General features: G+C 42.0%; 1 protein-coding gene across 21 annotated transcripts in view; it reads right to left on the bottom strand.

Annotated features, from left to right (window-relative positions):
- The window catches only part of LOC110485141 (bromodomain-containing protein 4), a 57,334-nt gene that overhangs the window by 24,783 nt on the left and 18,172 nt on the right, over positions 1-14,379 (bottom strand). For all 21 annotated transcript variants that reach the window (XM_090196170.1, XM_036940749.2, XM_036940745.2 and 18 more), the window contains 3 exons: positions 6,393-6,828; positions 1,670-1,807; positions 1,192-1,327 (listed from right to left, as the gene is read on the bottom strand). In XM_090196170.1, the coding sequence (XP_090052296.1) occupies positions 1,192-1,327; positions 1,670-1,807; positions 6,393-6,662 (544 nt within the window). In that variant the 5' untranslated portion in view covers positions 6,663-6,828. The remainder of the gene's footprint in view (positions 1-1,191; positions 1,328-1,669; positions 1,808-6,392; positions 6,829-14,379) is intronic.

The raw sequence follows: 14,379 nt of genomic DNA, 5'->3' as shown, positions 1-14,379 counted from the left end.
CAATACGTAGAATGTGGACGAAAATCACGGAATCCAGACATTAAAACGGAATTCAACAAAATTCTAAAATGCATTGAACTTAGTAGGGAATCAACTAAATGTATTGAAAACGTAGCAATTAATCCAAGTTTACCATAAGACATGAACAGAATGCATCATTGATTTGCATTTCCTGCAACTTTCTGAAGAAACTTTGTGCAGCCGTTAGCATGATGCTAATGAAAAGTCTTCTGGTAGATGGAAAGGCTTCCACAAAAACATTCTCAATTAAACATTAACTACAAAGTAGCCTATGCTGACCTGGCAGAATGGTATCATTATTATTTGCATCAATCCAGTGGGTATTTGTTTAGCGAACTCTATCATTACATGCCAAAACAACACAGCTAAATAACAGCCTTTTGCTGGTGTGCACTGTAATTAAAGGGGTAAGTACACCCCAAAATGTTACTTTCTCAAATGTTTCCCCAGACCTCAAGTGGCCTCTTCATGTGGTTAAAAAAATAAATAATTATACTTCATATTCATCATCTCCAGCACCACCCCAAAATAAACATGTGAAAATCGTGCATTTCTATGTTTTGCAGTAAAGAGGCAGAGGAACATAAGTGTTTCCAATTACATTGTTGTTGCCTCGTGTGATTTCAACCTATTATGAGTAGGCATTGCATACTAATTGTCTACTAATGTAATTGGAAACACTTCTCTTCTTCTATCCCTGTTGCCTAAAGTGTTGAGCGTAAAAACTCAATTTTTAAATTGCGCCCCTTGTGTGCACTTACGGTAACACCGTATACACGGTATGGTACAAAAAAGGTATGACGGTATAAAAACGTGGATACCGCCAAACCCTAAATTGAATTAACTTAAATGTATTTTGGTGCCAATTGGCAACCCATCCCAGGATTAATTGACACAAACATACACGATGATGATACACAGTGATAATTATTCCTTTTATTTAGTATGAAAAGTGGAGGTTACACACTCGAAACATGAAACCCCCCCAAAAAGTCACAAGATATGACAAAAGACAACCTGAAACCTACTGTGCAAAGTTCCAGCAAAGTTCCAGCAACTATGGTGGACGCATAACCTGGCCAGCACAGTTCAGTAGGGTATTGGAAACCCCAGGCCAGGAGTGTGTATGCGTTTCAGTGTGTGCCTGTGTGTTTGTGTGCAGTACCCTACCTCCTTCCCGTCGGCCCCGGCCTCGTCCCTTGCCGGTCATGACAGCAATCTCTGTCTCGTCCTGGGGCATCTCAGTAATCTTCTGGAGAAACATCTTCTCCAGCTGCTCAGCCATTAACACTATATCATCTCCAGGCTTCAGTCATGGGGAGACAGACACTCCATGTTAATACAGTACCAGAAACCAAAGCCTATACATACCTAAGACCTAGACGTACACAGATCTAGCACTACCTAGGACCTAGACATACATTTATCTAGCACTACCTAAAAAAAGGCATCCATTCTAAAACAGTGTCCATTCTAAAAGTTAGCCAAACTAAATATACGTCTCTGATACTAACTATATGGGGTGTGGTGGTCATAAAATGAACCACCTGATTCAAATTGTCAGGGTTAGTGGTTCCAAGCCCTTTCTATAGATTCTATTTCTATGGTGGTGGTTGACAACAGATAAAGTGCATTACTGCATCGTTACCTTGTTGTAAATGTAGCAGTTGGTGAACATGGTGTTGAAATCTTGAATACATTCTTGGGCGTTCCAGTAGTAGCTGTTCTCAAGTCGCTTCTTGATTGTTCCCATATCCATAGGAACTTTAATAATCTTGTAGTAGTCCTGAAAAACATTTTTTTTTTTTTAAGTACAATTCAATTAAAACAAGACAGTCGCAGTCAGACAGAGGAATCTGCCAAGTGTGCATGTTGGGTGCTTGGGTAGCACAGCCACACATAGAAACACTATTAGAATCAATAATCAACTCAATACTTCATGTAAAAAAAAAAAAGCTTTTTGGGGTGCAGAGTTGTAAGGGTGTGACTTAGAAAAGGGAAAACTATCACTCACTGGAAATAGTATAGACTGTTCTCTCTGCTACCGCAAAGAAAGAGGTACCAGTGCACAAAGTCTGGAACCAACAGGACCCTTAACAGCTTCTACCCCAAGCCATAACACAACTAAACAAGACCGCTAAATAGCTAATCAAATGGCTACTCAGACAACCTGCATTTACCCTTTTTTGCACCAACTGGCATGCACCGACTATGGACATACACTGGACTACCCAGACATAACACAAACAGCATGCATACTGACGCCACACACGCACACGCTACTGTCTATTATCTATCCTGTTGCACAGTCACTTCACTCCTACCTACACTCTGGCCTGTTTACTAGGAATACCACCCCATTCATAAAATTGGTTCGCTCCTGCAGACAGTGAGTCACGTGGCCGTGGCTTGCTACATAAATCACGCAGACAGGCATCCAGTTACTGTTTGATTGAATGTTAGAATGGTCAAAACGAGTGACCTAAGCAACTTGGAGCGTGGCATGATCATCGGTGCCAGGCGCGCCAGTTCCAGAAACCTTAGAAACAGCCGGCCTCCTGGGCTTTTCAAGCATGACAGTGTCTAGGGTTCACAGAGAATACTGCGACAAAAAAATATATATAATAATCCAGTCAGCGGCAGTCCTGGGTGCGAAAACAGCTCGTTGACGAGAGGTCATAGGACAATGGCAAGAATCGTGCAAGCTAACAGGCGGGATACAAACAGGTAATTAACAGCACAGCACAACAGTGGTGGGCAGAACAGCATCTCAGAACGCACAATTCATTGGATGGGCTGTTGCAGCAGACAACCACACAGTGTTCCACTCCTATCAGCTAAATACAGGAAGTAGCGGCTCCAATGGGCACGCAATCACCAACACTGAACAACCGAAGTGGAAAAACATTGTCTGGTCTGACGAATACCGGTTCCTATTGCGTCATGCTGATTGCAGAGTCAGAATCTAATGTAAGCAGCATGAATCCATTGCCCCAATGCAGCATGATGTCAACGGTACAGGCTGGTGGCGGTGGTGTAATATTTTGCTGGCACACGTTAGACCCCTCGATACTAATTGAGCAACGATTGAATAATTCAAGCTGTTCTGGAGGTAAACAGGGGTCCGAGTCGGTACTAGATGGTGTCCCTAATAAACTGGTCAATCAATGTATATGTACATCGCAACCTTAATTACCTTGTACATCAACTTGGTACTGGTACTCCCTGTATATAGCAATGTTACTTGGACTCATTGTTTCTCATTATCCATTGTGTATTTATTCCTCGTGTCACTACCCCCCCACAAAAAAACATTGTTCTTTATCTTAACTCTGTTAGAAAAGGTCCCGTAACATTAAAATAGTTGGAAAAGGACCGCTAACTTCTTTGGGGTAGGGGGCAGTATTGGAAATTTTGGATGAAAAGCGTGCCCATATTAAGCTGCCTGCTACTCAGCCATAAAAGCTAGAATATGCATATAATTAGTAGATTTGGATAGTTTTAGAAACTTCAGTGTTTTCTGTTTGAATGATGTCTGTGAGTATAACAGAACTCATATGGCAGGCAAAAACCTGAGAAAAAATCTGAGGTGGGAAGTGGGAAATCTGAGGTTTGTCGTTTTTGAACTCAGCCCCTATCGAATACACAGTGGGATATTGGTCATTTTGCACTTCCTACGGCTTCCACTAGATGTCAACAGTCTTTAGAAACTTGTTTGATGCTTCTACTCTAAAGGAGGGGCTCGTTAGAGCTCTTTGAGTGAGTGGTCTGGCAGAGTGCCACAGGCTCAGTCTCGCGCGCTCACGTGAAAGGTAGCTACGTTCCACTTCATTTCTGAAGACAAAGGAATTGTCCGGTTGGAACATTATTGAAGATTTATGTTAAAAACATCCTAAAGATTTATTTTATACATCGTTTGATGTGTTTCTACTAACTGTAACAAAGCTTTTTTGACTTTTCATCTGAAACTAGTGAACGCGCTTTATAAATGTGGATTACTGGACTGAACGCGCTAACAAAAGGAGCTATTTTGACATAAATGGACATTATCGAACAAAACAAACATTTATTGTGGAACTGGGATTCCTGGGAGTGCAAAGGTATGCTATAATGCTATTCTGACTAATGTTGACTTCACAACATGGCAGACATATGTATGGACTCTGAGCGCTCTACTCAGATGATAGCATGGTGTGCTCTTTCAGTTAATTTTTTTTATTTTTTATTTATTTTTTTTATCTGACACAGCAGTTGCAGTAACCTCTTGAAACTAGGGGGCACTATTTTCATTTTTGGAAAAATGACATTCCCAAAGTAAAACGGGCTATTTTGTCAGGACAAGATGCTAGAATATGCATATAATTGACAGCTTAGGATAGAAAACACTCTAAAGTTTCCAAAACTGTAAAAATATTGTCTGTGAGTATAACAGACGTGATATTGCTGGCAAAAGCCTGAGAAAAATCCAATCAGGAAGGGACTCTTATTTAGAAAGCTCTGCGTTCCTATGCGTCCCTATTGAGCAGTGAATGGGATATCAACCAGATTCCCTTTTCTATGGCTTCCCTAATGTGTCTAGTGTCACAATACATAGTTTCAGGCTTTTATTTTGAAAAATTAGCCTGAACGACAACATTGCGTCAGTGGTCAGCTGGTGGCTCTCAGAGTGATTTGTGCGTAATAGACAAATGCGGCCACCGTTTCTCTCTTTCCTACTAAGAAGCCACCTGTCCCGGTTGATATATTATCAAATAGAATTTGAAAAACACCTTGAGGATTGATTACAAAACACGTTTGCCATGTTTCTGTCGATATTATGGATCTAATTTGGAATATTTTTCAGCGTTGCTGTGATCGCAGTTCCCGGTGGATTTCTCAACCAAACGTGAAGTACAAACGGAGGTATTTCGGCTATATAAATAATCTTTATGGGACAAAATTAACATTTGCTGTCTAACTGGGAGTCTCGTGAGTGAAAACATCCGAAGCTCATCAAAGGTAAACCATGTCATTTGATTGCTTTTCTGATTTTCGTGACCAAGTTGCTTACTACTTGCTGGACATAATGCTATGCTAGGCTATTGATAAACGTACACAAATGCTTGTCTTGCTTTGGCTGTAAAGCATAATTTCAAAATCTGAGATGACAGGATGATTAACAAAAGGCTAAGCTGTGTTTCACTATATTTCACTTGGGATTTCATGAATATGAATATTTTCTAGTAATATTTTTTGTCCGCTGCGTTATGCTAATTAGTGTCAGTTGATGACAATTCTCCTGGATCCGGGAGGGGTAGTTCTAAGGAGAAGTGGATCTAAAATTTCATGCATAACACTTGTATCTTTTATCAATGTTTATTATGAGTATTTCTGTAAAATTGATGTGGCTCTCTGCAAAATCACCGGATGTTTTGGAACTACTGAACGCCAATGTAAACTCAGATTTTTGGATATAAATATGAACTTTACTGAACAAAACATACATGCATTGTGTAACATGAAGTCCTATGAGTGTCATCTGATGAAGATCAAAGGTTAGTGATTACTTTTATTTATATTTCTGCTTTTTGTGACTCCTCTCTTTGGTTGGAAAATGGATGAATGCTTTCTGTGACTAGTTGCTGACGTAACATAATGATATGTTGTGCATTCGCCGAAAAGCGTTTTTGAAATCGGACACGGTGGTTGGATTAACGAGAAGTTTATCTATAGAATGGTGTGAAATACTTCTATGTTTGAGGAATTGTAAGTATGGGATTTCTGTTGTTTTGAATTTGGCGCCCTGCAGTTTCACTGGCTGTTGAGAGGTGGGACGCTCACGTCCCGAACGGTCCCAGAGAGGTTAAGAAAGCATTTCACTGTTGGTCTACAACTGATTTGTTAAATAGAAATGCAATTAATTTGCCTGATGATTCATCCTGAAATTAATTCCACTGCATACATTTATTTAGTCTGAAACTGCCACCCCCAAAAATTTGTGCTGACGTCAAAATGAGGGGCGTTGTACAACACAAATTCATCAACGTCACTAACCAATCAGAGTATCAAAGCCAATAACGGCTCTGGCCCAACCCTTCTGTATCTGGGACCAATCAGAACGGTCATTTTATAAAATACCAGGGAGAAAAGCAAACCCAGACTCATGGTGGGGAAGAAACACTAGTCGTTTGGTCAGAGCAATGTGGATGGGTAGTCAGGATAGGTCTAAAGCAGGCTACACTCCAATCCAAACCGGCTCTGAAGAATATTTAGTGAATTCAACTTTTAAATTAAACAAACTTTCAAAGACTAATTTTCAGGTCGTACGTTTCTCCTTTTCTAGTCCATATAGTGAGACACCACAGCCAGCCAGGCAGAAACACAACACTCACCGGCAGGTTGAGTTTGACAGCATCGACGGGTGCCTGGAAGGGCCAGGAGAAGTGGTGCTTCCACAGGGTCTTCAGCACCACCTTCAGCAGGTACTGCAACTGGTTGGTCTGCCGCTTGGGCTGCGATGAGTTGATGTACTCCGGGGGCGGCGGGTTAAACTCTGGCACGGTTGGAACGTAGGTGGATGGCTGGGGCTGAACCCCCTGGCTGCTACTACTGCTGCCCGACGAAGACATCTGCACTGTGGTTGCGTCCAGGCCGTCCCCCATTCTTGCAGAGGTGACTGGGGGCGCGGGCACAGGGGCTGGAGCAGGGGTAAGGGTTGGGGTAGGGGCGGCGGAGGCCGCGGGACACCAGTTGTTTAGTCTCGACGGCGGCGCGGACGACTCCACTGAGAGAGCACCGATGATTCCATTGCACTCCTCACTAGGCTCTCTAGGAGAAGAGGGTGGGGTGGGACAGACAGAAAGAGACAGTCATTAGCATCTCTGTCAGACATACATTGGGGCAAAAAAGTATTTAGTCAGCCACCAATTGTGCAAGTTCTCCCACTTAAGAAGATGAGAGGCCTGTAATTCTCATCATAGGTACACTTCAACTATGACAGACAAAATGAGAAAATGTTTTCCAGAAAATCACATTGTAGGACTTTTAATGAATTTATTTGCAAATTATGTTGGAAAATAAGTATTTGGTCAATAACAACATTTTCTCAATACTTTGTTATATACCCTTTGTTGGCAATGACAGAGGTCAAACATTTTCTGTAAGTCTTCACAAGGTTCACACACTGTTGCTGGTATTTTGGCCCATTCCTCCATGCAGATCTCCTCCTAGAGCAGTGATGTTTTGGGGCTGTTGCTGGGCAACACGGACTTTCAACTCCCTCCAAAGATTTTCTATGGGGTTGAGATCTGGAGACTGGCTAGGCCACTCCAGGATCTTGAAATGCTTCTTACGAAGCCACTCCTTCGTTGCCCGGGCGGTGTGTTTGGGATCATTGTCATGCTGAAAGACCCAGCCACGTTTCATCTTCAATGCCCTTGCTGATGGAAGGAGGTTTTCACTCAAAATCTCACGATACATGGCCCCATTCATTCTTTCCTTTACACGGATCAGTCGTCCTGGTCCCTTTGCAGAAAAACAGCCCCAAAGCATGATGTTTCCACCCCCATGCTTCACAGTAGGTATGGTGTTCTTTGGATGCAACTCAGCATTCTTTGTCCTCCAAACACGACGAGTTGAGTTTTTACCAAAAAGTTATATTTTGGTTTCATCTGACCATATGACATTCTCCCAATCTTCTTCTGGATCATCCAAATGCTCTTTAGCAAATTTCAGACGGGCCTGGACATGTACTGGCTTAAGCAGGGGGACACGTCTGGCACTGCAGGATGAGTCCCTGGCGGCGTAGTGTGTTACTGATGGTAGGCTTTGTTACTTTGGTCCCAGCTCTCTGCAGGTAATTCACAAGGTCCCCCCGTGTGGTTCTGGGATTTTTGCTCACCGTTCTTGTGATCATTTTGACCCCACGGGGTGAGATCTTGCGTGGAGCCCAGATCGAGGGAGATTATCAGTGGTCTTGTATGTCTTCCATTTCCTAATAATTGCTCCCACAGTTGATTTCTTCAAACCAAGCTGCTTACCTATTGCAGATTCAGTCTTCCCAGCCTGGTGGAGGTCTACAATTTTGTTTCTGGTGTCCTTTGACAGCTCTTTGGTCTTGGCCATAGTGGAGTTTGGAGTGTGACTGTTTGAGGTTGTGGACAGGTGTTTTTTATACTGATAACAAGTTCAAACAGGTGCCATTAATACAGGTAACGAGTGGAAGACAGAGGAGCCTCTTAAAGAAGAAGTTACAGGTCTGTGAGAGCCAGAAATCTTGCTTGTTTGTAGGTGACCAAATACTTATTTTCCACCATAATTTGCAAATAAATTCATTAAAAAACCTACAATGTGATTTTCTGGATTTTACCCCCTCATTTTGTCTGTCATAGTTGAAGTCTACCTATGATGAAAATTACAGGCCTCATCTTTTTAAGTGGGAGAACTTGCCCAATTGGTGGCTGACTAAATACTTTTTTGCCCCACTGTATAGGGTTGCAAAGCTCCCTCTAAATTACCAGTTACCGGAATCTTCAGTCATTTTGGTAAGTAACAGGTAATCTATGGCAACTTTGGTCATTTATACTTAAATAACTTTTTCATATATTGTATACATGTTTCTATATGTGCCCATATTGTCCATGAGCTTCTAGTGGATAGACTGTCAGGTTCAAGAGAAAATAGCTCTTCCAACTGTCTTTTTTTCACAACTGCCATCAGTTTGGTCCTAAAACATGTACAACAAAGACAAAATAAAATAAAAGGTGTGCAAAAAAAGAACACTGAAACCCACAATGGTATTCAATAAATTAATGGTTTATATATTTAGGATTATGTTATACAGCTTTAAAAAAAAAAGATTTGATTTTTGTAAAAAAGTAATAATATTTATATATTTTAAAGACGTGATAAAGCCACAGAGGGACAGAGATAATTACAGACAGCTGTGATTACCTGGAGTACCCAAAAAAAGCAATAAATGTAATGATAAAATTGCATATATTCCTTAAAAGTTAACAAAATGAATGGTAGTTTACTGGTAAACTTTGAATGTTTCCAGTAATATACCCTCCCCTTTGCAACTCTGTGGGTGACTCTGTGGGTGACTCTGTGGGTGACTCTGTGGGTGACTCTGTGGGTGACTCTGTGGGTGACTCTGTGGGTGACTCTGTGGGTGACTCTGTGGGTGACTCTGTGGGTGACTCTGTGGGTGACTCTGTGGGTGACTCTGTGGGTGACTCTGTGGGTGACTCGGCTACAGCTGCTAAACACCGAAAGGCATGGGATGTAACGATTCACCAATATGTATCGGTCCACGATTCAAAATGTTTAAGATACAAATGGCCGGTTCACGTTGTATTACATTTTCTACCTTCTCAAAATCGAATCTCTTGTAACAACTGATGAGTCCTCTCCTTCAGTTTCGAACTGCATGTAAGTGCGTTAACAGCCATTGATCCAACATATGTAATTTGCTAGGTAGGCTACTGTTATCTATACTCTGTTGAAAATTGTTTCACCTTAATAAAAAAGTAAACTACCGGAGAAATGTCATCAGGCTAATAGCCTACCGCCTTAAGGGGGCTTACAATATATTTAATTTGCAGTCACTTTAACTCAATTAACCGGTGCCCCCACACATTGACTCTGTACCGGTACGCCCTGTATATAGTCTCGCTTTGTTATTTTACTGCTGCTCTTCAATTATTTGTTATTTATTTTTTTTAGGTATTTTTCTTAACTGCATTGTTGGTTAAGGGCTTGTAAGTAAGCATTTCACTGTAAGGTTGTATTTAGCGCATGTGACAAATAACATTTGATATGATTTTGATCGTTCAGGTTCACTGTCAGCAATAGTTTAGGTAGTTTTGCTTTAAACAGTCAGTCTATATGGCCATTATTAGATAGAGTAAAGTTGATCATTTCACAACGAGGACATCACTTTTGCGAGAGCCCTGCATGGCCGAAGACAGAGAACACCACTGCTTAAACTTCGAAAAATTCAAAACCATTAGATTATGAGATACAGAAATCTAAAGTTGTCCTAGTGCAGTCAGTAAGTATTTTGAACCCTTCTCTTTTTCCACATTTTGTTACGTTACAGCCTTGTACTAAAATGGATTCAAATTTAAAAATCCTCTTGTCTACACACAATCCCCAATAATGACGAAGCAAAAACAGTTTATACATTGTTAAAAAATTTATTTAAAAAAACGGAAATATCTTATTTACATAAGTATTCAAAATTGAGCTCAGGTGCATCCTGTTTCCATTGATCATCCTTGAGATGTTTCAACAACTGTAGTACATTCAATTGATTGGCCATGATTTGGAAAGGTAATGTAAGGTGCCACAGTTGACAGTGCATGTCAGAGAAAAAACCAATCCATGAGGTCGAAGGAATTGTCCGTAGACCACCGAGACAGGATTGTGTCGAGGCACAGATCTGGGTAAGGGTACCAAAACATTTCTACAGCATTGAAGGTCCCCAAGAACACAGTGGCCTCCATCACTCTTAAATAAAATAAGTTTGGAACCAGCAAGACTCTGGCTGCTGTGCCAAACTGAGCTATCGGGGTAGAAAGTCCTTGGTCATGCAGGTGACCAAGAACCCAATGGTCACTCTGACAGAGCTCCAGATTTCCTCTGGGGAGATGGTTGTCCTTATGGAAAGTTATCCCATCTCTGCAGCACTCCACAAATCAGGCATTTATGGTAGAGTGGCCAGATGGAAGCCACTCTTCAATAAAAGGCACATGACAGCCTGCTTGGAGTTTGCCAAAAGGCACCTAAAGGACTCAGACCATGAAAAACAAGTTTCTCTGGTCTGATGAAACCAAGATTGAACTCTTTGGCCTGAATGCCAAGCGTTACGCCTGGAGGAAACCTGTGCAGCATCACTCCCCATCCAACCTGACAGAGCTTGAGAGGATCTGCAGAGAAGAATGGGAGAAACTCCCCAAAAACAGGTGTGCCAAGCTTATAGAGTCATACCAAAGAAGACTCAAGGCTGTAATCGCTGCCAACGGTGCTTCAACAAAGTACTGAGTACTCATGTAAATGTGATATTTCATTATACATTTTTTTGGCAAACATTTCTAAAAACCTGTTTTTGCTTTGTCATTATGGGATATTATGTGTAGATTGAGGAGGGTGATTTAAAAAAAATCAATTTTAGAATAAGGCTGTAGCGCAACAAAATGTTGAATAAGTCAAGGGGTCAGAATACTGTTAATTAGTGGGTGATTGCAGAACCAGTGGGGTGGCAAAAAACATAGTAGGTTACATTGCCCCCCCCCAATCTGATATAGATTAGGGGGGGCAATAGATACTAGATAGTCTCCCTTACGGCTCAGCTCAGGTGCTTACATAGTGCATACACCACAGATATTCACACACACAAATGTCAGCTCAGAGGCCCAGCTCATGAGCTCCATCAGCAGCAGATTTTTCTTTAGAATGGAAAATGTATGCATTTATGCAACAAATGTTAGTTAAATTCGGTACAGTCCATCAGTCCAGTTTGCGGGTAGAGTACTGTACTTTCCTAAATGTTTTGGGATTTCCCCATTCTACTCAGCGTATGACATTTTAACCACAACAAGACAACACAGATATAACAAAAACCTGGCTTTCCATGGGAACACAACAGTTAGAGCAAATTAAAGTAAGACAACTGAGATCGTCGCCTATGATTCAAAAAAGTAAACTATTTCATCTAACATATCCAGGAAATGCATAATTTATATGTTGATGGTAACCTGTCAAAAATAGGACCCAGAATTATCAGGTGTATTTTTGCCTCTTCAGAGAACTTGCAGAATCTTTGACCATATTGATCTATTATTCACAACATGAGCAAGTGCGAACTAAAAAAAAAACACTTAGCTAGATTGCTAACTCTAACTATGATAGTGTTTCTATATAGCCATGTAGGCTACTTGATTAATCTAATCAGTAAATGTAGGCTACTCCAAAAACTTTCCAGTGCTAGGCCTAGGCTACTTGATAGGCTTATTCACTGCGAATGGCGTGCTCTGCGGGCACATCAAAACCATAGGCTACCACACCCTACTCCGGTTGTAAAATGGTGCCATGAACGCAATATTAAAAGGGGAGAACTAAATTATATACTCACAGAAAGATATGACACCTCACTATAACTAATACAGTAGTTGCTGTGAAAACTGTATTTTTCTCCGCAATTGCATTTTGCGCAACGGTCATATGGTTGTGCTTCTCACGATGCATCTCCCCCTTCTCCGTGAGCAGCGGGGGAAGGGGTGTGAGTGGCTCGCTCATACAGCAGCCGACAGCGAAACAAGAACAGGCAGACACTTTCATGGCAGGAATTAACATAATGCACAGGCCATTACTGTTGAACAAATAATGGTTTTAGAACAATCTACAAGAACGTTGGGAAACTAAAATCACATAAAATTACAAAACGTATGCTAAATGCGTCAGTAAGAAGGCAATGTGTGTCTAATTTTCGGTTTATCATCCCAGCGCTACCATCATGCCCCAAAACCTACCCACAAAAAAATCCTGCGTCGTCATCATCATCATCATGATCCCACATTCAATTACCGCACCTAAACTAGATGTGGTCTGTGAGTTGGTGCATTGCAGGAAGATCAACCATCCCTGTTCTGAGCTCTGACCTTACAAGTTTCAGGGTTCTCCCCAAAGAATGCAAGAGAGGCGTTGCTCCACTTTGTGTAAAAAAAAAAAAAAAAATTTTGCTCTGGATTGAAAAAAATGGCAGTTACAAGGTGTACAAAAACGCAAAAATCTCTTGAGTCCAAAAGGGGGACACAGGCCTTCGGTCCTCCCCCCAGCCCTTCATAAAACTCAAAAAATAAAAAGGCTGTCAGGGTTAATTCCATTTAAATTCCTGTCAATTCAAGGTCTATACTGAAACTATACTAGTTCCAATTCTGGTTTACTTAAAGGACTAGAACTGAAATTGACCCCAACCCTGTGTGTGTGTGTGTGTGAGAGAGATCAGAGATGGGTTAGTGGTTAGCCATCACTGGGGTTTTGGCAGGGCTTGTGTGTGTTGCTGTAATGGTTTATGCAGGTCCCTGGTAAGAAACAGACTATCCCATTCCTTGGAAATCTCTGGTCTCTGGAGTGTTTCAGGATGTGGGAGGTTGTTTCAGGATGTGGGAGGTTGTTTGTGTGTGTGTGTGTGTGTGTGTGTGTGTGTGTGTGTGTGTGTGTGTGTGTGTGTGTGTGTGGTACATTTGGCATCATCTGGCTGCTGGTGGAACCCAGTGTTCCCATGCCTCATCTTGCCTCTACCCTTCCTGTCCTTGCCCCTCCCAGGCTACTACGTCACAAGGCCAGTGTGTTGGAGACAGAGTACAAAGACACAGCAAAGTGGAGCAACGTGCCATACCATAAATTATTGATCATGAGGGGTTTTAGTTTAGAACTCTGGCCAGTTGCACACACCAGTGTGTGGACCTCACTTGAACTAACCACATTCCTGATGAGTCACCTTTCTGAGAAGTTAGCAGTTAACCAAGCACATGATCACTGCCAAGGCCTCCCTTGAGGAAACACACCCACACACTGACTGACCTCTGTATGGGATGACAACAGGAAAGAGGAATTTTAACTTGTCTGCTACTTGACTTCCCACTCGGGTCAAAGCACCACCCAAAACATTTAATTGAACGTTTCTTATAACAGAGTACAAACTTCCTGAATATAATGCTAGACATGTTACAGGACAGAGCTGCTGCTGATGACCGAATAGCAGCCTGCATTAAGAGACAAAGATCCACATAACTCCCTTGCGGAAAGCAGATTGGGACAGTGGTGGCTTTGGTACCATGCAACTTTAAAGGAGGGAGAAGCTGGGGCTCCTCTGGCAATACATTTGGGTGGTACAGACAGTGTGTGTTGTACAGTGTGTGTGCTCAACTGAGGTGGAGGTACAAAAGAGGTTGACCGGGACAGACAATAGGACCAAGCAGCAGTAGCAGCAGACATAAGAAAGAAACTGATAGGCCCCTCCGCAAAGAACAGGGTCGTTCGTGTTCATTGGGGCACGCAGAAAACATTTTAAAATCTCCTCATTGGACATAATGGACAAATCCAGGACAGTTCCCTCCCTGTTATAAACAGAAGAACACCACCCAGCTCCTAGACACAGGAGGACAGATATTGGGGAGGTGTCTGTGGCAAGTACAGACTGACAGGTCAGGGACAGACAGGAGGGCTCCCTCTACAGGGACAGAGTGTAGCAATGTGTTCGTTAGGTAGCTAGCCACAACAACAGGCTGGGCCGGGATGGAGATGGAGTGTTTTCTGGGACTAGGAATCTGCCGACGTATACCAGCACACACAAACATAACCACCAGATGGTTC

The sequence above is a fragment of the Oncorhynchus mykiss genome, chromosome 13 (assembly GCF_057628025.1).
Source record: "Oncorhynchus mykiss isolate SJ-2025 chromosome 13, ASM5762802v1, whole genome shotgun sequence".
Lineage (NCBI taxonomy): Eukaryota > Metazoa > Chordata > Actinopteri > Salmoniformes > Salmonidae > Oncorhynchus > Oncorhynchus mykiss.
This window is presented reverse-complemented; position numbering and strand designations above follow the sequence as displayed.